The 20,243-nt window shown below is 60.8% G+C and overlaps 5 protein-coding genes across 5 annotated transcripts; all 5 read left to right on the top strand.

Annotated features, from left to right (window-relative positions):
• Positions 1-411: 411 nt before the first annotated feature.
• On the top strand, positions 412-8,715 carry LSCM1_02105 (uncharacterized protein; the record flags this gene model as incomplete). Its single annotated transcript, XM_067319695.1, has 1 exon — positions 412-8,715. One exon carries the CDS (start codon positions 412-414, stop codon positions 8,713-8,715), a length of 8,304 nt encoding a protein of 2,767 aa, XP_067175070.1.
• Positions 8,716-10,176: 1,461 nt separating this feature from the next.
• Positions 10,177-12,789, top strand: LSCM1_02106 (uncharacterized protein; the record flags this gene model as incomplete). Its single annotated transcript, XM_067319696.1, has 1 exon — positions 10,177-12,789. One exon carries the CDS (start codon positions 10,177-10,179, stop codon positions 12,787-12,789), a length of 2,613 nt encoding a protein of 870 aa, XP_067175071.1.
• Positions 12,790-13,896: 1,107 nt separating this feature from the next.
• LSCM1_02107 (uncharacterized protein) lies at positions 13,897-15,396 on the top strand (the record flags this gene model as incomplete). Its single annotated transcript, XM_067319697.1, has 1 exon — positions 13,897-15,396. The coding sequence occupies one exon, from the start codon at positions 13,897-13,899 to the stop codon at positions 15,394-15,396; it is 1,500 nt and encodes a 499-aa protein (XP_067175072.1).
• A 2,088-nt stretch (positions 15,397-17,484) lies between these two features.
• LSCM1_02108 (uncharacterized protein) lies at positions 17,485-18,630 on the top strand (the record flags this gene model as incomplete). The annotated part of the gene is made up of 1 exon (XM_067319698.1): positions 17,485-18,630. The coding sequence occupies one exon, from the start codon at positions 17,485-17,487 to the stop codon at positions 18,628-18,630; it is 1,146 nt and encodes a 381-aa protein (XP_067175073.1).
• Positions 18,631-18,659: 29 nt separating this feature from the next.
• Positions 18,660-19,013, top strand: LSCM1_02109 (uncharacterized protein; the record flags this gene model as incomplete). Its single annotated transcript, XM_067319699.1, has 1 exon — positions 18,660-19,013. One exon carries the CDS (start codon positions 18,660-18,662, stop codon positions 19,011-19,013), a length of 354 nt encoding a protein of 117 aa, XP_067175074.1.
• Positions 19,014-20,243: the final 1,230 nt, after the last annotated feature.

The following is a 20,243-nucleotide window of genomic DNA, read 5'->3' on the forward strand; positions in this document are numbered from 1 at the left end:
CCTCCCTCTCTCCTCCTTCTCCTTTCCTTTCATCTATCATCGTCTCGTAGTGGTCTCTCACGCACACGCACACGCACGCACGCATAAAGTTTCTCTCTTTCTGTCCCTCCCACACCTTTTAGAATTCAGCGGGTGTCTCAGCGGACCTCTTCTCTCCCCCTCCCCGTGTGGCTTCCCCTCTGCTCTTTGCGTGAGTGTCTGCCCCTCCCCCTCTCTCTAACTCAAAGGAACGCATCGACTTGCGGATCGCTGCGTTTGCTCGCTATTTCGGCCATTCCTTTTTTTTCTTCTATATCTTCGGGGTCGCTGCCACTGGCGCCTCCGTCGTCACCAAGGTCTGATCGGTACTGCAGCAGCGCCTACACGTGTGGTACTCGGCATCCTCACCCCACCGACAGCGCTGCCATCCCGATGAGTTCGCTCAACAACAGTCAGGCGCAGTTGGGCAACGGCAATCGGCAGCGGAAGCCTCCCCACTACACATTCACACCATCCGATAAACCCTCGGCGACTCGCCGAGCTGACCCCCATGAAGCGAATGCACTGCCGATGAGCGGCACCACGCAAGGCCCCCATCGGCGGGCAACGCTGCCGCCACCTCTACCGCCCGTACGCCGCGGCTCTTCTCCCGCTACCGCTGCCGAGGACGCAGCTTCCCTCCCTCCCCCGAGCGCAGCGGCCCCTAGTGCCGACACTCTCTCTCTCCTCTCCCTGTCTCAAGTCGGTCGCACCTCATCGAAGAACGGCAGTCGGCGGCAGCAACAGCAGCAGCAGCCTGTAGCGCCGGCGGCAAACGCTGGCGGCGCTAATCCGGAGCTGCCGGGTACTTCTGTCAACGCCTCAGCCAGTGCACGGCGCCCACCGACAAACCCACAGAGCCGCAGCACCACCAGCACGCCAGCGCCACGCCCAACCTCGTCTCTCCTAGTAAGGAGCGTGGCCGCGGCAGCGCCTTCGGCTCGAGAGAAATCCGGCCCCGGGCTATCCCGAAAGGCGTCCTCTGTCGCGCGCAGCACTGCCAGCGCCGGCGCTTCCACTCACACGAGCAAGCGGGACGACGGTGTGGAGGAACTGATGGAGATTCGGCTCGCTCGGACCCAGCCCATCGAGAAGTTTTTCGTTGAATACGACAGCGCGGCGGCCGAGCGTGACGATGATGGGCAGCCGCGCAATGATAATGAGGTGCTGCTGGAGCAGTTTGCCGAGTACACCAACGATGACTCCTTCTTTTCTTCGGGCAATACCGTCATCGAGTGCGACCCGCAGCGCCTGCGCAGCGACCCACTGCGTCGTCGTGCTATCATCTCCGTTCACAATACGCTGCAATTACGCGCGCTCACGAACGGGCGGGTGCCAGAGGGCGCCGTGTGGAACGAGGTCACACGCACCTCGTGGCTCTATCAGATTCACAATCGCGCTATTGCGCTGCAGCAGAGCTCCTTCTTCATCTTTCCCGCCCATTGGACGCCGCGCGTGATTGTCTACAACATCATGCACCACTGGCTGATGGAGATGCTGATCTTCCTCATGATTCTCGGCTACGCCATCTTCCAGGCAACGTGGGGCCGCTACACCACCCGGCGTGGCGGTCTGCAGAAGCCTGACTACATCATCTGGGCCGACGTGTTTTATACGTGCCTGCTTGGCTTCGAAGTTATCGCACGCCTCTTCGCGAGCGGCTGCGTTTTGCACAAGCGCGCCTTCTTCCGCTCTCCGTGGCGCTGGCTGGACATGGCGGTGCTCGTGCTGAGCATCCTAGAATGCACGTGGTGGCAGGACCTGTGGAACTTCACGGCGTGGCGACTCATCCGCGCCATCAAGTGCCTCACATACGTTCCGGCCCCCGTGCAGATGAAGCTGCTCGCCAAGTCGCTCCTTCGCTCGACGAACAGACTCACCTACGTGACCATTCTATTCATGTACTTCATCTTCTTTTTCAGCCTCTTGGGGCTTCAGCTGTTCGCCGGCACGCTGCGCAGCCGCTGCGTCAACACGCTAACCGGCGCCGTGACATCGCAGGTGTGCCGGAGCGTGTCGACCGGTCGGTACGGGATCTACTGGGGCCGCCACTGTGGCCGGTTCTTCACCTGTGTAGCAGACGCTTTCCCAAACCCGCACTATGGTTTCCGCAGCTTCGACGATATCGGGCATGCGATGCTGTCGGTGTTTCAAATCATGACGCTCCAGGGCTGGAGTGGGCTGCTGCAGGAGACCAACGACGGACTGGCGGTGGTGGGCTTTCTCTACTACGCCTTCACCATTCTCGTGTGCACGTGGATTGTGCCGCCCCTGTACCTCGGCGTCTTCCTCGAGAAGATAGAGCGTACCAGCCGATTGTTTGTGCTGAAGCAGGTGGACTTCTTCGAGCATATGCTGACAGAACAGCGCCAGCGCATGTCGGCCATGGTGCGTCTGAACGACTACGTCGAGCGGGACGAGAACGGGTTCGTGCCTCATTACCCAGCCTGCACACTCCCGCAGCAGGACCACAAGCGCCTCACCGACGACGACACGACCAGCGGTAGCACAAACGATAAGAATAAGAAGGCACACTGGCGAAAGAGCCACCACCGGCCGATTCAAGCGACGAAATGGACAGATGAGCAGCGCATTCAGTTGCAGCTGGCGCTCACGCGTCAGCGCGACGTCGCAGAGGAGGCGGAACGCAAGCGCCAGCTGCAGCAGGCCGCCCTCGGAGACGCTATTGTAGATGAGGGCGGAGTCGGAAAGCGGCGAGGCGCGAAGGCGGCGTCGACGCCACGAGCCGGGGCGGTGTTAGCAGCGCAGACCCACACGCCGCCGTCTTCCGCCAAGGGGGGCAGCGACTTTGCGCTTGGCGGTCGCGTTGGTGTCGTACAGCACCACCCCGCTGACAACGCCATTGGTGACTCCCACAAGTCCGACCTTCCATTTGCGGTTCGGCAAGAGGTGCAAGCCGAGCAGCTGCGCTTCCTGGACCCATACACCAATGGCGCGAGCACCGCGAAAAATGACGTGTACAACTCGGCCGCCGCCTTGCGCGCCAACACTGAAAAGTCGCGCACCAGCACGCCTGTCGGTGGCGCAGAGGGCGCTACGGCCACCTACAGTTGCCCGGCCAGCAATGCACGGCACTCGCCGAGGGCATCGTCGATGAGCGTCGCGGTGGCCTGTGAGGCCGCCGGTGTGGTGCCGAACCGCCACTCGATGCCGGTGCGCGACTCGCCGTCGCGCGCGCCACGCATGAGCGGTCACGGCTCCTTCAGCCGCCTGCATGCATCCATGACGCAGACGCCACAGCAGCAGGAGCGGGTGGAGTACGTCGTGCACGACCCCGAGGGCGGTGACTTTGCCTACGCCAAGACGTTTGCGCAGAAAATCGGCATTGTCCGCAACATCGCGCATATGTTCACGGAAGGTTACCCGCGCATCATCTCGCAGTACCTGTGGGAGCACCGCATATTGCAGCACCGCTACGGGCTCGCACCACTATCCTACACGAATAGGTACGAGGAAGAGGCTCTTCGCCGGCTGCGTCAGCGCCGCGCACAGGAGCGCCGCGAGGAGCGGGAGGAGCTGCGCCGCAACGGCAAGGGGCACCTGATCGACGACGACGACGATGGCGATGCACAGACCGAGACGCGGTGGATGCGGAAAGAGGGGCTGGTAGCTGGGAGCATGTCCCCGATTCGCATGGCGCGCAACATCCGCGAAAACGCTCCGATCACCGTCTTCAATTACATGATGTACTTTTTTATCGTCGCCAACGCCGTCTTCAATGCGTCACGCTTCGACACGATGCCGGACTATTGGGAGACAGGCTTATTTGTCGCAGGCGTCTGCTTCTCGGTGCTGTTCATGCTAGAGTTGCTCATCCGTCTGCTCGCCCTTGGCCCCGGCCTCTTCTTCACGGACATGCTCATCCTGATCGAAGCGACGTTTACGGTCATCTCGCTCGTCCAACTGGGCTTCAGCAGGGCAAACACGACATCGCTGTTCAACTGGGTGCGCTTCCTGCGCCTCTTCCGCGTCGTGCCATGCCGTCCGCTCCGCCGCGTCGCGCGGGTGCTCCTCCACGGCTTTCCGGGCATGGTCTATGCCCTCGTCTTCTTCACCTTGTACATGTTCATGTGGCTGCTACTCGGTATGAGCTTTTTCGGCAGTCGCATAGACAGTATCGACTACAGCACGAGCGACTACACCACCCGTGGCACCTTCGCAACCTTTTCGCACGCCGCACACGCGGTGGCGCAGGCCTTCTCGGTGAACAGAGAGCAGTGGCTCTTTCTCTCGTGGTCTGGGATGCGGGTGCGCGGAGGGTACACCGTCTTGTACTTCATCGCCACCGTCGGCGTCGCGTTCATCTTCCGCTTTTTCTTCATTGCGGTCATGACGTACGCGTGGCAGGCGCAGCAGGAGCAGGAGGACTACCACTGCCTGTCGGGCAGCACTCACGGCCGTCGCGGGCGCCGCAGTCGCTTCGCGCGGCTGCCCTTCTTCGACTTCAGCGTATGGCGCTCCTTCAAGCACATTCACGGCGGATTCGACCGGCGCGACGTGGCGCCAGACGAGATATACTTCTTGAACGAAGACATGGCGCGCGAGTTGCGCCTCGTAGAGACTAAGGACCGATACTACCGCGAAAACTATGGGCAGGAGAAGAGCGAGTGGGGCGGCACCGGTGAGGGCAGTCAGATGGATGACTCCGACGTTTACGGTCCAGACGGCACACTCGCCAATGGTCCCCTGTACGTAAACATCGGTGGTCGTCTTTACCGCCAGCCGAGCCTGCCAGCGACAGAGATGGGCTTCTTGGAGGGCGGGACGCTGCGGCACCGCGGGCAACTTCGCTTCGCTCGACGCTACCGCGCCGTGCCGGCCACCATCCACGCCGCCGCGCCGCAGTCAGCAAGAGCCGACGACACAGTGCAGAACGAGGTTGAGGGCAGTCAGCCTCCTTCAAGACACAGTCGCCAAAAAATGGTGAACCCGCTGCTGGCCGGTTTCCGCAGCCTCTCTCCTACACAGCCAGGCACGAGCGTCGGGGGCCCTAGTATAGCCAGTGCAGCCCGCGTGGCGGACTCCCTTGCAGAGGAGCGGACAAACAACGCCAACATCAGCCTAGTACCGCGGCTGACGAAGCTGGGAAATGCCCGCACCCTTGTGGCCGGAGAAGACGAGGAGGTGGCCGACTACAGTAGCGCCGAGGGCGGCGCGGCAGAGGAAGACTTCGAGCACCTGCTCCTGCCCGGCCCCCGCCTACGCTACAAGAGCACAGAGGATGAGGAACGTCGCGTATTCGACACTTGTCTGGACTGCAACACGCACATGCAGATGCCGCTGCGCGCGCCGCCAAGTGTGGCGCAGCGCACTGCTGAGGAGCTGCACGGTGAGCATTGTCACATGGCTGCGGTCCGTAGCTCGCAACAGCTGGTGCTGAACGCGCTGATTGGGTACGCCAGGATGCAGGCTGACCACGAGGTGACGCCCACTAAGCGGATGGTGGAGGTGGTCCTGGGGCAAGCCTGGAGTTGTGGCTTGTTGCTGTTTGAAACAATCGAGAATCTGTCTTGCATGGACCTGCCAGAGCGGGAGCGGTCGTGGGACCGCGTGCTGGAGGCGCTAGAGCTGCAGCAGTGGCTACTGGGACTGCACGTCGGCGAGGAGCAGGCCGGCCGAGCCACACTAGCGTACATCCTGGCGCACCAGCAGAGGCAGGAGGCGCAGGTGCAGGCGAAGAACTATCGAGACACCTGGAAGGACCGCGCCTTCTTTGTACTTTCGCCCACAAATCCGGTGCGGCGGAAGGTGTCGGCTGTAGTGGGCTCGACCTGGTTCGAAATCGCCGTCCTGTGTGTCATCTATGCCGCTTCTATCTGTTTGGCTTTCTATTCGCCGGCCGATGGCAATCGCGACTTTGGCGGCAGTTACGACAGCAGCAAGTACCAGGTGCTGCACGTCCTCGATGACATCTTCTCGGTCATCTTCGCCGTGGAGATGGTGCTGAGGTGGATTAGCATGGGTGTTGTCCTTCCGATTGGCCGCGCGTACTTCTGGCACCTGTGGAACATCTTTGACTTCTTCATCGTGATCATCTCGCTGGTGTCGTGGGGCAAGCCGGACGTCTACCTACGCTACCTAAAGGCGCTGCGGTGCTTCCGCATTCTCGGCCCGCTCCGGTACTGGAGGTGGGGTAGCAGCAGCATGTCTCACGTAGCGCGCACCATCTGGGACAGCATACCCACTCTGGCGAACGTGTGCCTCCTGATGCTCATGAACTACATTGTGTGGGCCATCCTATTCGTCTCCATGTTCATGAACAAGATGAACTACTGCAGCAACACCACCATTGTGAATCGCACGCAGTGCATCGAGGCGGGGTTCACGTGGGCACCGACGCAGCGGAACTTTCGAAATTTCTACGAGAGTCTCTTGACCACTTTCGAAATCAGCACTGGGGCAGAGTGGTTGGACGTCATATACAGCGCCGTCGACTCCCACTCAGCGCAGCTGTCGCCGATCAGAAACCGGCGCCCGTACATTGGCCTGGTCTTCATCGCCTACTACTACGTTTCGCATTTCATCTTGTTCACGCTCTTCATTTCGGCGGTCATCTACTGTTACATGCTCGCCAAGAGCGCCACGGAAGACGCGACGGGGACGACAATCGAGCACCAGGTCTGGCTGCGCATGCAGGGCATGATCTTGCGGCTGAGACCGAAGCCGCTGCTTCTGCCCATGAAATACCGAGTGTCCCGCGTGGTGCATCTCTTGATTGCGAACCGCTGGTTCGAGGCGTTCATGGGGCTGGTTCTCGTCTTGAACATGCTGACAATGTCGCTCCAGTGGTACCAGATGAGCAACACGCAGAAAGACACGCTCGACGCGTTCCAGTATCTTTGGGTCAGCATCTTCACCCTCGAGGTCATCCTGCGTTTCACCGCGCACGGCCTGCGCTTCTTCACGAGCTGGGCCTACTGCTGGGACCTTCTGATTGTTGTCCTCTCCTACATTCAGATCGGCCTCAACACCACCACCACGAATCAGATGCCGTTCAACGTGAACGTGCTGCGCATGCTTCGAGTAGGGCGGGTGCTGCACCTTGTGCACTTGGCACTGCCCTTCTCGACCCACTTCACCCTCCTCCACGAGGTGCTGAAGGCGTCGGTGCCGGGTCTGATCAGCGTCACCCTCGTGTACATGATTGCCGTGTACGTCTTCGCGATCTTGGGCCTGCACTTCCTGGGCTACATCGTACCCTTCGGCGGCTACATTGACGATATGTACAACAACTTCGGCACCTTCGTGAACGCGCTCATCATGGTGTTCCGCCTATCCACCCTGCAGAACTGGGCGACGATGCTGCGAGGGAGCATGGAACGCGGTCACTACTGTGCCCGCGCCAGCAAGCGATGCGGGCCAACGGACTGGGCGCCCGTGTACTACATCCCCATCGTTATCTGCTTCTTCCTACTGCTGAGCACCCTGTACATGGCAGTGGTGCTGGACAAGTACATCGCCGCCGTGCGCATGCGCTCCGCCATCACTCGTCTCAACGACCTGCGCCGCTTCTGCCGCCTGTGGTCGAGAAAAGATCCAAACGGCACCATGTGGCTCCCGACTGCGGTGCTGCCGGAGCTGCTGGAAGAGCTGCGCCTGCCGCTGGGCATCAGCGACCGCCGCAACCGCCTCGAAGTACTGCAGCTGTTGCGGGAGTACAACGTTCCCGACCACAACGGTCGCGTTTACTACTACGAGCTGCTGATGCCGCTGGCACGGCGCGTGATGGCAATCGCGTTCCTCGAGGCCGACGACGTGAGCACGATCGGTAGACAGGCGCCAAGAGAGATCGCGTGGCGCCTGTCAGAGCGCTCGCTCGGAGCACTGCCGGCGTCCTACGAAAAGGTGCAGCCGAGTCGCATCACCGTAGCTGAGCAGTACGCAGCTGCCCTCCTGCAGGCTGCCTTTCGCCGAGACCGCGCGATGCGTAACTATTACATTGCGAAGTCGGAGCTTTGGCGCCGTGGCAGGGCCATCTGCAACGAGCGTGGGCTGCCGTACGACCGCTTTGGGTTTGGCAAGATGCCGCTGGCTGGCCCAGACCCTCGCGAGGAGGGCATCCGTCGCGGCTTCAACGTTCCCAATGACGCCACCCTCGCCAACTCCGCCGGCTACCGCGTCTATGCCGGCCCCGTGGCGGCCCGTATCTCTGCGAAGCGTGAAGTTATGAGTTCCCAGAAGCTCACCGCTGACCGAGAGCCAACAACGCTGCTGCCGGCCCTCTACCGCTCTGCTATTCACTCCGAAGAGAAGCGATTTGGCCCCAACGCCCCTGGCGCGATCCGCCGCCACGAACGCCGCGACGAGAAGCTAGAGCGGAAGCGGGCGCAAGAGGCATACGAACGGCAGCTGTACGAGCGCGGCACTGGGGAGGGCCCCGCGCGCGCATTTGGTGAGTACGACGATGACAACACCGTTGCTGCAGAGGAAGGTGCAGACAGCGTGGACATCGACGTCGATTACAGCAAGCGCACAATGGAGTCGCATCCCGCGGCTCGTGGAAATCAGTACAACCTAAATCCGATGGACGTCAACTATCAGCCTCCGCTTGGTACAAGCCCGGAGGAACTGCGACAGGAAAAGGTCGGCCGTCGCCTCAATACAGCCGCGGCTGCCGCAGCGACCTCGGAGATGCTCGGCGGCATCTCACCACCCACAACTCCCGCAGGGTACTGAGCCCCTTCCCTTTACCCCTCCCATCCACCCTCTCTCTCTCCTCTGGCGCGGGTGCTCTCTGATGACGCCAATCACCCCCTCCCCTTTTTTTAACGACTCGTCGAAAGGCGCAGGTATAGTGGCGTACTCAGTGCACTCAAGCCCAGCCAAAGCAGCTGGAATATGGACTGTGACCATTCGGGTTGATGATGGCGGCGGAGCCCCTTTACCTCTGATCTTGTCGCAACCGCCCCTCCTCCTTCGGCGAAGGTCTCCTTTGTATGTAGAGAACTCGCCTTCTGTGTGTGGTGTCTGTGTGTATACGTGTGTATATGTGTCTGTGTATGTGTGTGTGCCTCCCTCCCCCCACCCCACCCCACCCTCTATGCACGCAAGAAGAAACGAGGCGCTGGTCAAGAGGCGGGTAGAATTGTGCGCGTTGTTCAAGATGTACGAAATGGAAGAAATAGGCAATGGCATCAGAGCATGCGAAGCAGCGAAAAAAAAAACGGCCCGCCAGCAGCAGTCTCCTGCCACCACCCCAGACGTAAGCGCATCGTTCGCCGGCGGGGGCGGGGCGGGGGGCAAGTGCTTCTCGAAATGGAGCAGCTAAGCCCTTTTTTTTCCTTCTTCGCGTTCGATGTGTGCATTGCTACGCACGCAGAAACACGTACATTATTGACGCCATAGCATCGCCACGCCTCACCACTACCACCGTCACCGCCATGATGATCGTCACCCTCCCTCGCTCTCTCGCTCTCGCTCTCTCTCCATAAACCGCATCCCCTTCACCTCGTGGCGTCCGTTGCCTTTCGATGACGCACCCAACACACAAACACACACCTGCGCTATCCGCACAAACACGAAAAAAAGGGAACGCCCAACGCCATCAGAAGAGACAGTCGCACTTCGCCTCCACAGACCTCCAACCCCGCATTACGGCAAGAGGAATACTTAAATATATGCGTTTATGTATATATTTTTATGCACGAGCCCTCGCCTATCAAGTAGAATCCACACAAGTGCGCGCATTCCCAGCCTCGTCCTGCACAGCCTCTCTGCATCTACCCGTTTTTTTCACAGAAGAGTGGGAGGAGGAGGAGAGGGGTAAAAGGGAGGAGCGAAGAGGGGACGCACGCCTCTTGCCGCGAGTAGTTTTGAGCTGTAAGACGCATCAGGCGCTGGCTCGATTGAAGAACTGTAGGTAAGGGGGGAGGGTAGTGTGGTGCGAATTCATCGCTGCTCGAAACGCACGCGATTCACGAAGATAGATAGTTTCGTCACGGGTGGTTGTTCTCTTTCCTCCACCGCACTCCACCTCACCCACATACGCGCATACAAACGGGAGCGCGCATCATCTCTGCCGTTGCGTGTGTATGTGCGTGTGCATGCGTGTGTTTTTTGCATTGGATATCTTGTTACTGGCATTGCCGTTAACGAAGAAGAAAAGTGGGGAAGCACAGAAGAAGCAGGCCCGTCATCATGTCAAACGTTACGGAGCTTTTGATGGCCCTGGGCAACCCGGAGCCGTCTATCCGGGTGCCTGCGGAAACCGCCGTGAACAGTGCCAAGGAGACGGACCTCGCCACCTTCATGACAACAATGCTGCATGAGTTTCGAGACGAGAGCAAGCCGACCTTTGCCCGTAACATGGCGGGAACACTGCTGAAGAATGCCGTGGCGCCGTCGCTTCGCGAAGTGGCGGCACGGCACGCTCTGGAGGAACGCTGGCGAGCCCTGCCGGCGGATGTGCGGCTGCAAGTCAAGAATGAGGTGCTGGGCACTCTCGGAAGTCCCAATCGCGATGTGCGCACAGTTGCCGCGAACATCATTGGCAGCCTGGCTCGTAGCGAGTTGCCTTCCGGGGAGTGGCCGCAGCTGATGGGCATCCTTATCGGCGCAGCGCAGTCTGCCTCTGAGCAGCACCAGGAGGCAGCCCTCACAGCCATCGGGTATATATGTGAAGAGGGCAAAGATCACGAAGAAGTAGAGGAGGCGCTGAAGCCGAGCACGACGGACGTTCTATCTGCCATTGTGCACTGCATGGCAAGCGCCAACGAAGATGTCAAGTTCAGCGCCACCAATGCCCTGTGCAATGCAATGGAGTACATTCACGACAACATGGACGTGCCGGAGCAGCGCAGCTACCTCGTGACGGCGCTGTGCGAGACAGCCAAGTCATGCACAACGGCGCGCACGCGAGAGCGCGCGATGGAGAGTTTGGTCAAAGTAGCGGAGCTGTACTACGCGACGCTGCCGGACTACATCGCACGGCTCCACGAGATCACCACAAACGCCATTTTCCACGACGAGGAGGCGGTGGGCCTGCAAGCCATTCAGTTTTGGATCTCGATCTGCGAGCTGGAGCGGGACATGAAGGAGGGCGGCGACATGCAGTCAAGCCTGAACTACAGCGCGCAGGGACTGACCTTCCTCGTCGATATCTGCAAGCAGCTCCTTGTCCGACAAGAAGAGGACCAGACGGAGGACGACTGGAACCTTTCCGTGGCCGGTGGCAAGCTGCTGCAGAGCCTCGCCGAGGCCGTCGGCAGCCCTATCCAGCGCCCCGTCATGGATTTTGTGTATGCAAACATTAACAGCACCGAGTGGCGCAAGCGCGAAGCATCTGTGATGGCGTTCGGGTGTATTCTTGGCGTCCAGGAAACGGCGGCGCAGGAGGCCATTCAAGACACGGTGGCGCAGGCGGTGCCCGGCCTCATGGAATACCTTCGTGATCCGAACGAGATGGTGGCGGACACGAGTGCGTGGGTGTTAGCGCTTGTGTGCGAGAACTTCGTCGACATCTTCCTGCAAACCCCCGACCTGCTACAGCGCTTAATGAACGATGTTGGTCCGATGATCGGCGGCGACAACGCACGCATGGGCGTTCGCGCGTGCCACATCATCAACAACATCGCGCTGGCGTATGAGGAAGAAGAGGATCAACAGACGAACGAGATTTCGCGCTACTACGGCGACCTCGTCAGCGTCCTTCTGCACGCCATCGACCACGGCGCCACCAACGACTTCAAGAGCGCTGCTCAAGAAACATTGAATGCCCTCGTAGACGCGGCGGCGAACGACTGCTGCAGTGCCTACCTGATCCAATTGCCTCATGAACTACTAGCTCGCATGGGCCCGCAGCTTAACGCGCTGCGACAGTCCGGCGGCGACAATATCGAAGCCGAGGCGATGATGGGGCTGCTCTGTGGCGCTCTCTCGGCGCTTGCGCGCAAGCTGGGTCAGAGCTTTATGCCGTTCCTAGACCCCTCCATGCAGGCACTCATCCAGGTGATCGAGCTGCCCACTGACTACGTGCAGCAGGAGGCGCTGGTAGCCATCGGCAGTATCGCCTACGTCGCCAAAGAGCAACTGGCGCCATACCTGGAGAAGGTGATCCCGCGCGTGCTCAAGTATCTGCAGGCTTTCGATGAGCCAGACAGCATTTACGGTGTGGTGGCGGCTGTCGGCGACCTGAGTCTATCCTGCCGCCTCTCGCTGCTGCCCTACGAGTCCGGTATCATGAACACCCTTTACGTCAACCTGACGAACACCGAGGTGGATCGGGAGTTGAAGTGCTCCTTTCTCAGCTGCTTCAGCGACTTCATTCTCAACGTGCTGGGCAGCGAGCGCTTCAAACCCTATATGGCCGCGCTGCTGCCACTGGTGGATCGGCTATTCCGCGCCAGCTGCGAGATCGATATCCGCGGTGACCCTGAGGGCGAGGAGTACGTGATGAACCTATGGGAGACAACCGCCTCCTTCTACTCCTCCGTCACTCAGTGCTTCAAAAGCACCGACGTCGATGCACTAGCGCCGTACTTAGCGAACATTTTGAGCTTTGCCCTTCACGCCGCCACGAACGCCGGTGAATTTGAGGAGACGCAGATGGCGGCACTCATGGTCATTGGCGACATGGCATCCGTGCTTCGCCACGTTCCCAATCCGCAGATGAGGGCACAGGCGAAGCAGGCGCTGCTAGCAGACGCCGTGAACGGGGCCCTGAACCAAGCGCTGTGCAGCACTACCTCCGAAGACAACAAAAAGCAGATGAAGTGGATCCGTAATCAGCTAAGCCACCTTCAGCGTTCTTGACGGCTCCGCACAGCGACGGAGACTCGTGCACGTGTGCACATGCGTTTAACGGGAGTACGACTGCGCTGGGGCCACTGCATGGGGCGAGGGGTGAGAATAGATGGTCTCCGCCCATGCGTATCACTGAACTTCTCAGGAAAGGTGCGTCCTGTACAGGCATCTCATGATAGCCTCGCCCCTGTGTTTGTGTGTGCGTGTGTTCTCCATCTATTATCAGCTAACGTTTTGACGCGATCATCGCAGGTCCTCCTGCCACACGCCTTCGTGCCTTGGAAAGAGGCTCCTCTTCACACGTCCCATGTCTCTCCTCTCGTGAGCCTGCGAAGGTTGGAGCGACGGTCCCCGGAGCTCAGCAGACGGATTCATTTACGCCATGCGGCTACACAACACCTATAAGCTAAGAGAACCCGAGATACACCCTAACTCGCTGGATTCTATCTCGTTATGTTGTGCGCGGTCCTGTCTTTTCTTGATAGGAAGGGAGGAGGGTCCACATCTTCGTGCCCGTGACAGTTTGTATGGGTGTGTGTGTGTGCGCGCGCGCACATGGGCATGACGCCAAACGGGAAACAGGCAAGCAAAGGAAAATGACGACGGTACACACAAGCAGAGAGAGAGACGGGCGTGACGGGGCGCACCTCGGCTGCGTCGGCTCCCCTTCCCCTCCCCCCTCCTCCTCCTCCTCCCTTCCTGAACAGGAGGGGAGAGGCCGCTTGGAGGTACTTTGGGGACCGCGCGCGCGCCAGCATTGCTCTCCGCACTCGCAACGCGTCTGTGCGCTTGAGAGAGGGGGGGGCAGGTGAAGCCGAGCAGCAGCCGACGCTAATGAATCCTGCCCCGCTACAAGGGCGTTTCCGCGGCACTGCCTTCAGCTGCACCGGTGCAAGTGCTCCCGCTTCGCCGCTCCCTGGAGCCCTTGCTGACTTGGCATCATGCGTTACACGCACCACGGGCCGTGAGGGCGGTATTGGGGTGTGGCGCCGCGCTCCTCTCCCCCGCGCCCCAGACCACGCACCCTCCTTTGCTCTTCCCCCCCCCCCGCTCTCTCTCACTCTGCGTAGTGACACGTACACTGCAACGCGCCCAATCAGCACCTTTCTGCGCCGGATGCAGCCCATACACGGCACCCGACTTGTCAAGACACGTTTGCGGTGCGGCCGCCGCCGTCTCACCTCTCTGATAGCCGTCTCGCTCTTTCTCACCGTCGCCTCCGTCTTCGTCTCCCTAGAGCTCCTGGGGCTGAAGAGTGAGCCGATCCGCTCCGCCCCCCTCGCTTCCACACCGGATGCAGGCACGGTGCCGCAGCCCGACCGAGCGCCACTGGAACTCCTCAACTCGTTCCTCGATTGCCTTACCGCCCGCATAAACGTGGACCGCCACACTGGGACGGAGCACCCCATCCCCGATGACGACGCCAGCATCCCGTACATGGTCATGCCCGTGACGGTGGAGGAGAAGCTGATGGCGTCGCTCATATGCAACCTCACTGTGCACATCCACCGCATCGTGTACGTGCAGAACGGCGCCGTGCCCAGCATGACCGCCTTTCTGTGCGCCGTGGTCGCCGCTCTCCCCTTCACGCAGCGCGTGCGCGTGATGCGAAAGCCCGGCAACTTCGGCTACGCCACTGCGCTCAACCTGGCGGCGCGCGACTTCCTCACGCTGCCTTTCGACGAAGCACCGTTCTTCCTTATGGCCAACAACGACGTGCTGCTGCCTGGCGGCATGATGAAGAAGGCGCTGCCGCTGTTCTTCAACGCGTCCCGCGCGGGCCGCAGCATGCTGGATAAGATGGAAGCGGAGGTGGCGACGGAGCCGAACGAGTACACGCCGCCGCAGTTCCGTGACGTGCCGCTGCGCTCCACAGATGGTCGCCACGTGCTGGTGACGTCGCGCCTCCTGCCCGACCGCATCCGCTACCAGCCGCTGCAGCAGCGCCGCGCCGCCTTCGCGGGCTTCTACGGCGACCTCTACCCAGATGTACAGGACCAAACGGCGCTCTGGGCAGTGACGCGGCTCGCGCTGGAGGTGGCCGGCTTCTTCGACGAGAACTGCTACCCCGCGTACTTCGAGGACACGGACCTTAAGCGCCGTCTTCGCCTGCTTGGCTTCCAAGAGCTTCGAGTCCCGGGCTGGGAGCAGACGCCGCTGTTGCACATCGGGGGCGGCTCACGGTCTGGGGTGGGGGAGCTCTTTGCGCCTCAGTTCGCGAAGGAGGCGAACGCCTTCCTGCAAGGGTCCTCTGCCATCATAAATCGAGTGTATTGGAGACCATACGTGCTTATGAAGTACGGGCCTGTGGAGCCTAACGACCTCGCGGTGATGGTCGAGCCGAACAAGGAGGATGGCACACCGCTGGACGCCTTCGTTATCAACGAGCGGCGCCGCTGCGTCATCGAGCAGCTAGAGCAGCGGCTGATCGACACGTTTGTGGCCGACCCGCTGACACCCGTCTCGGTCATCTGGGATATCATCAGGGGCGCGGAGTGGGGGGGATGGGAAGCCGATCCAGTCGCGGATCAACGGGGCTGTCTACTACCGAAACAGGTCTACCCTGCGCCTGCTGGCCGACTGTGCGGCGGTGGCGGGCGGCCTCGCGGTCCCTAGGCGGGCCAGCAGCGCCTCGGTGGCGCGGTAGGCGTGTGCGATGCTGGTGGCCCGGGGTGGCGCTTTGCGCCGGAGAGAGACACGCACGCCGTCTCGGGGTCTGACGCCTGCGAGACGTCGACGAGTCCCCGCACCTCCCGCATCTGTCACCGCCCCCTCCACCGCCACCGCTGCGCAGCCGTGCGAGGTCAGAGCGCATCGTGCGACACGCAGAGAGAATCGGGAGGAAGACGACGGTGCCGGGTCGAAGGTGAGGAGACTGTGCACGGCGTATACAACTGCAAATGGAGGAGAGGTGCGGCGCACTTCCTTTACCCTCACTTTCACTCCTTTTAGACCTCTGCGAGCCGAGTAGAGCGCTCGGCGAAAGGGTGAGCTTCCCCCCTTCTGCCTATCGTCCTCTCGGCATAATCAGCCCCAACTAATAGCGTGCAAACGTGCACGCTCACGTGCGCCTCCTCTGCTACGCATGTGCGTGCCCTTGGCGCATGCGTTGGCTTCGTCTTCGGTTAGTCCTCTTTGTTTGTTAGGCACCCCGCTTAAGTGGCGGCAATCTTTTTTTTCCGTTGTGTATCTTCGCCTCCTCTTTCTTCCTTCGGTGTATATGTGCAGAAAGTTGTTGTGCGCTCTGTGGTCACTGTGCCAGTTGATGCACAGGAGTCAGCAGGCGGATTAACCCAATGGACAGTGATTTCAACCCTCCCCTTCCTTCCTTTTTCCATCCGCTGTAACGTTTTTCTGATACACAAATAATCGGCTGTGCGCAGTCCTTCCTTGTTCGGATGACGACGCCGGCACACTGCAAAAGGCCGTCCCCCCCTCCCGACGGCGCAGTCGGTGCCTCCGTCCCTCCCGGAGCCGCCTCAGCGCCCCTTTCCTTCTTCAGCGTTGTTTTATTCCTAATCGATTTGGCCGTGGGCTTTATCTATTCTTTCGAGTTGCGTTTTAGTCAGCGTGCCATCCTGCAGCTTCCCCATATCCACTTCATGCGGAAGGCCGCATGCTGCGAAGACATTTGGCCATAGTGTCCTCTTGAGCGCATGGCACCGTATACAAAGTCTGCGCAGCCATAACCCCATCATCACCACTCTTACCAAGCTTCATGCAACATCGTGACGCGGAGGGGGGCAAGAATATGTCCGAGTCCGTGCGGCGAATAGCACACTGTCTCTGTGTTCATCGCCACCAGTCATCTGAGGTCTGCTGGGTCACACCAACGCCGGTGTGACTCCCGTCGCAGCTGCTGAAGGGCAGCGTGGCATTCCTCACGCGTACGTTTCCTAGACAAATGCGGCCCGCCATGGCAGAGAAATTGCATCCCTAACTGTGAACGCATGTTCCGAGGCACACGTCACCAGCACGAGCAACAAGCGCAATGCATCCACCTCTTTTGGCTCCATCTAACCTCTCTCCCTTCATCCGCTTGGAGCAGAATGGGTTGTGTCCCATCGTTTCTTGATAGGAAGGGAGGAGGGTCCACATCTTCGTGCCCGTGACAGTTTGTATGGGTGTGTGTGTGTGCGCGCGCGCACATGGGCATGACGCCAAACGGGAAACAGGCAAGCAAAGGAAAATGACGACGGTACACACAAGCAGAGAGAGAGACGGGCGTGACGGGGCGCACCTCGGCTGCGTCGGCTCCCCTTCCCCTCCCCCCTCCTCCTCCTCCTCCCTTCCTGAACAGGAGGGGAGAGGCCGCTTGGAGGTACTTTGGGGACCGCGCGCGCGCCAGCATTGCTCTCCGCACTCGCAACGCGTCTGTGCGCTTGAGAGAGGGGGGGGCAGGTGAAGCCGAGCAGCAGCCGACGCTAATGAATCCTGCCCCGCTACAAGGGCGTTTCCGCGGCACTGCCTTCAGCTGCACCGGTGCAAGTGCTCCCGCTTCGCCGCTCCCTGGAGCCCTTGCTGACTTGGCATCATGCGTTACACGCACCACGGGCCGTGAGGGCGGTATTGGGGTGTGGCGCCGCGCTCCTCTCCCCGCGCCCCAGACCACGCACCCTCCTTTGCTCTTCCCCCCCGCTCTCTCTCACTCTGCGTAGTGACACGTACACTGCAACGCGCCCAATCAGCACCTTTCTGCGCCGGATGCAGCCCATACACGGCACCCGACTTGTCAAGACACGTTTGCGGTGCGGCCGCCGCCGTCTCACCTCTCTGATAGCCGTCTCGCTCTTTCTCACCGTCGCCTCCGTCTTCGTCTCCCTAGAGCTCCTGGGGCTGAAGAGTGAGCCGATCCGCTCCGCCCCCCTCGCTTCCACACCGGATGCAGGCACGGTGCCGCAGCCCGACCGAGCGCCACTGGAACTCCTCAACTCGTTCCTCGATTGCCTTACCGCCCGCATAAACGTGGACCGCCACACTGGGACGGAGCACCCCATCCCCGATGACGACGCCAGCATCCCGTACATGGTCATGCCCGTGACGGTGGAGGAGAAGCTGATGGCGTCGCTCATATGCAACCTCACTGTGCACATCCACCGCATCGTGTACGTGCAGAACGGCGCCGTGCCCAGCATGACCGCCTTTCTGTGCGCCGTGGTCGCCGCTCTCCCCTTCACGCAGCGCGTGCGCGTGATGCGAAAGCCCGGCAACTTCGGCTACGCCACTGCGCTCAACCTGGCGGCGCGCGACTTCCTCACGCTGCCTTTCGACGAAGCACCGTTCTTCCTTATGGCCAACAACGACGTGCTGCTGCCTGGCGGCATGATGAAGAAGGCGCTGCCGCTGTTCTTCAACGCGTCCCGCGCGGGCCGCAGCATGCTGGATAAGATGGAAGCGGAGGTGGCGACGGAGCCGAACGAGTACACGCCGCCGCAGTTCCGTGACGTGCCGCTGCGCTCCACAGATGGTCGCCACGTGCTGGTGACGTCGCGCCTCCTGCCCGACCGCATCCGCTACCAGCCGCTGCAGCAGCGCCGCGCCGCCTTCGCGGGCTTCTACGGCGACCTCTACCCAGATGTACAGGACCAAACGGCGCTCTGGGCAGTGACGCGGCTCGCGCTGGAGGTGGCCGGCTTCTTCGACGAGAACTGCTACCCCGCGTACTTCGAGGACACGGACCTTAAGCGCCGTCTTCGCCTGCTTGGCTTCCAAGAGCTTCGAGTCCCGGGCTGGGAGCAGACGCCGCTGTTGCACATCGGGGGCGGCTCACGGTCTGGGGTGGGGAGCTCTTTGCGCCTCAGTTCGCGAAGGAGGCGAACGCCTTCCTGCAAGGGTCCTCTGCCATCATAAATCGAGTGTATTGGAGACCATACGTGCTTATGAAGTACGGGCCTGTGGAGCCTAACGACCTCGCGGTGATGGTCGAGCCGAACAAGGAGGATGGCACACCGCTGGACGCCTTCGTTATCAACGAGCGGCGCCGCTGCGTCATCGAGCAGCTAGAGCAGCGGCTGATCGACACGTTTGTGGCCGACCCGCTGACACCCGTCTCGGTCATCTGGGATATCATCAGGGGCGCGGAGTGGGGGGATGGGAAGCCGATCCAGTCGCGGATCAACGGGGCTGTCTACTACCGAAACAGGTCTACCCTGCGCCTGCTGGCCGACTGTGCGGCGGTGGCGGGCGGCCTCGCGGTCCCTAGGCGGGCCAGCAGCGCCTCGGTGGCGCGGTAGGCGTGTGCGATGCTGGTGGCCCGGGGTGGCGCTTTGCGCCGGAGAGAGACACGCACGCCGTCTCGGGGTCTGACGCCTGCGAGACGTCGACGAGTCCCCGCACCTCCCGCATCTGTCACCGCCCCCTCCACCGCCACCGCTGCGCAGCCGTGCGAGGTCAGAGCGCATCGTGCGACACGCAGAGAGAATCGGGAGGAAGACGACGGTGCCGGGTCGAAGGTGAGGAGACTGTGCACGGCGTATACAACTGCAAATGGAGGAGAGGTGCGGCGCACTTCCTTTACCCTCACTTTCACTCCTTTTAGACCTCTGCGAGCCGAGTAGAGCGCTCGGCGAAAGGGTGAGCTTCCCCCTTCTGCCTATCGTCCTCTCGGCATAATCAGCCCCAACTAATAGCGTGCAAACGTGCACGCTCACGTGCGCCTCCTCTGCTACGCATGTGCGTGCCCTTGGCGCATGCGTTGGCTTCGTCTTCGGTTAGTCCTCTTTGTTTGTTAGGCACCCCGCTTAAGTGGCGGCAATCTTTTTTTCCGTTGTGTATCTTCGCCTCCTCTTTCTTCCTTCGGTGTATATGTGCAGAAAGTTGTTGTGCGCTCTGTGGTCACTGTGCCAGTTGATGCACAGGAGTCAGCAGGCGGATTAACCCAATGGACAGTGATTTCAACCCTCCCCTTCCTTCCTTTTTCCATCCGCTGTAACGTTTTTTCTGATACACAAATAATCGGCTGTGCGCAGTCCTTCCTTGTTCGGATGACGACGCCGGCACACTGCAAAAGGCCGTCCCCCCCTCCCGACGGCGCAGTCGGTGCCTCCGTCCCTCCCGGAGCCGCCTCAGCGCCCCTTTCCTTCTTCAGCGTTGTTTTATTCCTAATCGATTTGGCCGTGGGCTTTATCTATTCTTTCGAGTTGCGTTTTAGTCAGCGTGCCATCCTGCAGCTTCCCCCATATCCACTTCATGCGGAAGGCCGCATGCTGCGAAGACATTTGGCCATAGTGTCCTCTTGAGCGCATGGCACCGTATACAAAGTCTGCGCAGCCATAACCCCATCATCACCACTCTTACCAAGCTTCATGCAACATCGTGACGCGGAGGGGGGCAAGAATATGTCCGAGTCCGTGCGGCGAATAGCACACTGTCTCTGTGTTCATCGCCACCAGTCATCTGAGGTCTGCTGGGTCACACCAACGCCGGTGTGACTCCCGTCGCAGCTGCTGAAGGGCAGCGTGGCA

This window comes from Leishmania martiniquensis, chromosome 34 (assembly GCF_017916325.1).
Source record: "Leishmania martiniquensis isolate LSCM1 chromosome 34, whole genome shotgun sequence".
Lineage (NCBI taxonomy): Eukaryota > Euglenozoa > Kinetoplastea > Trypanosomatida > Trypanosomatidae > Leishmania > Leishmania martiniquensis.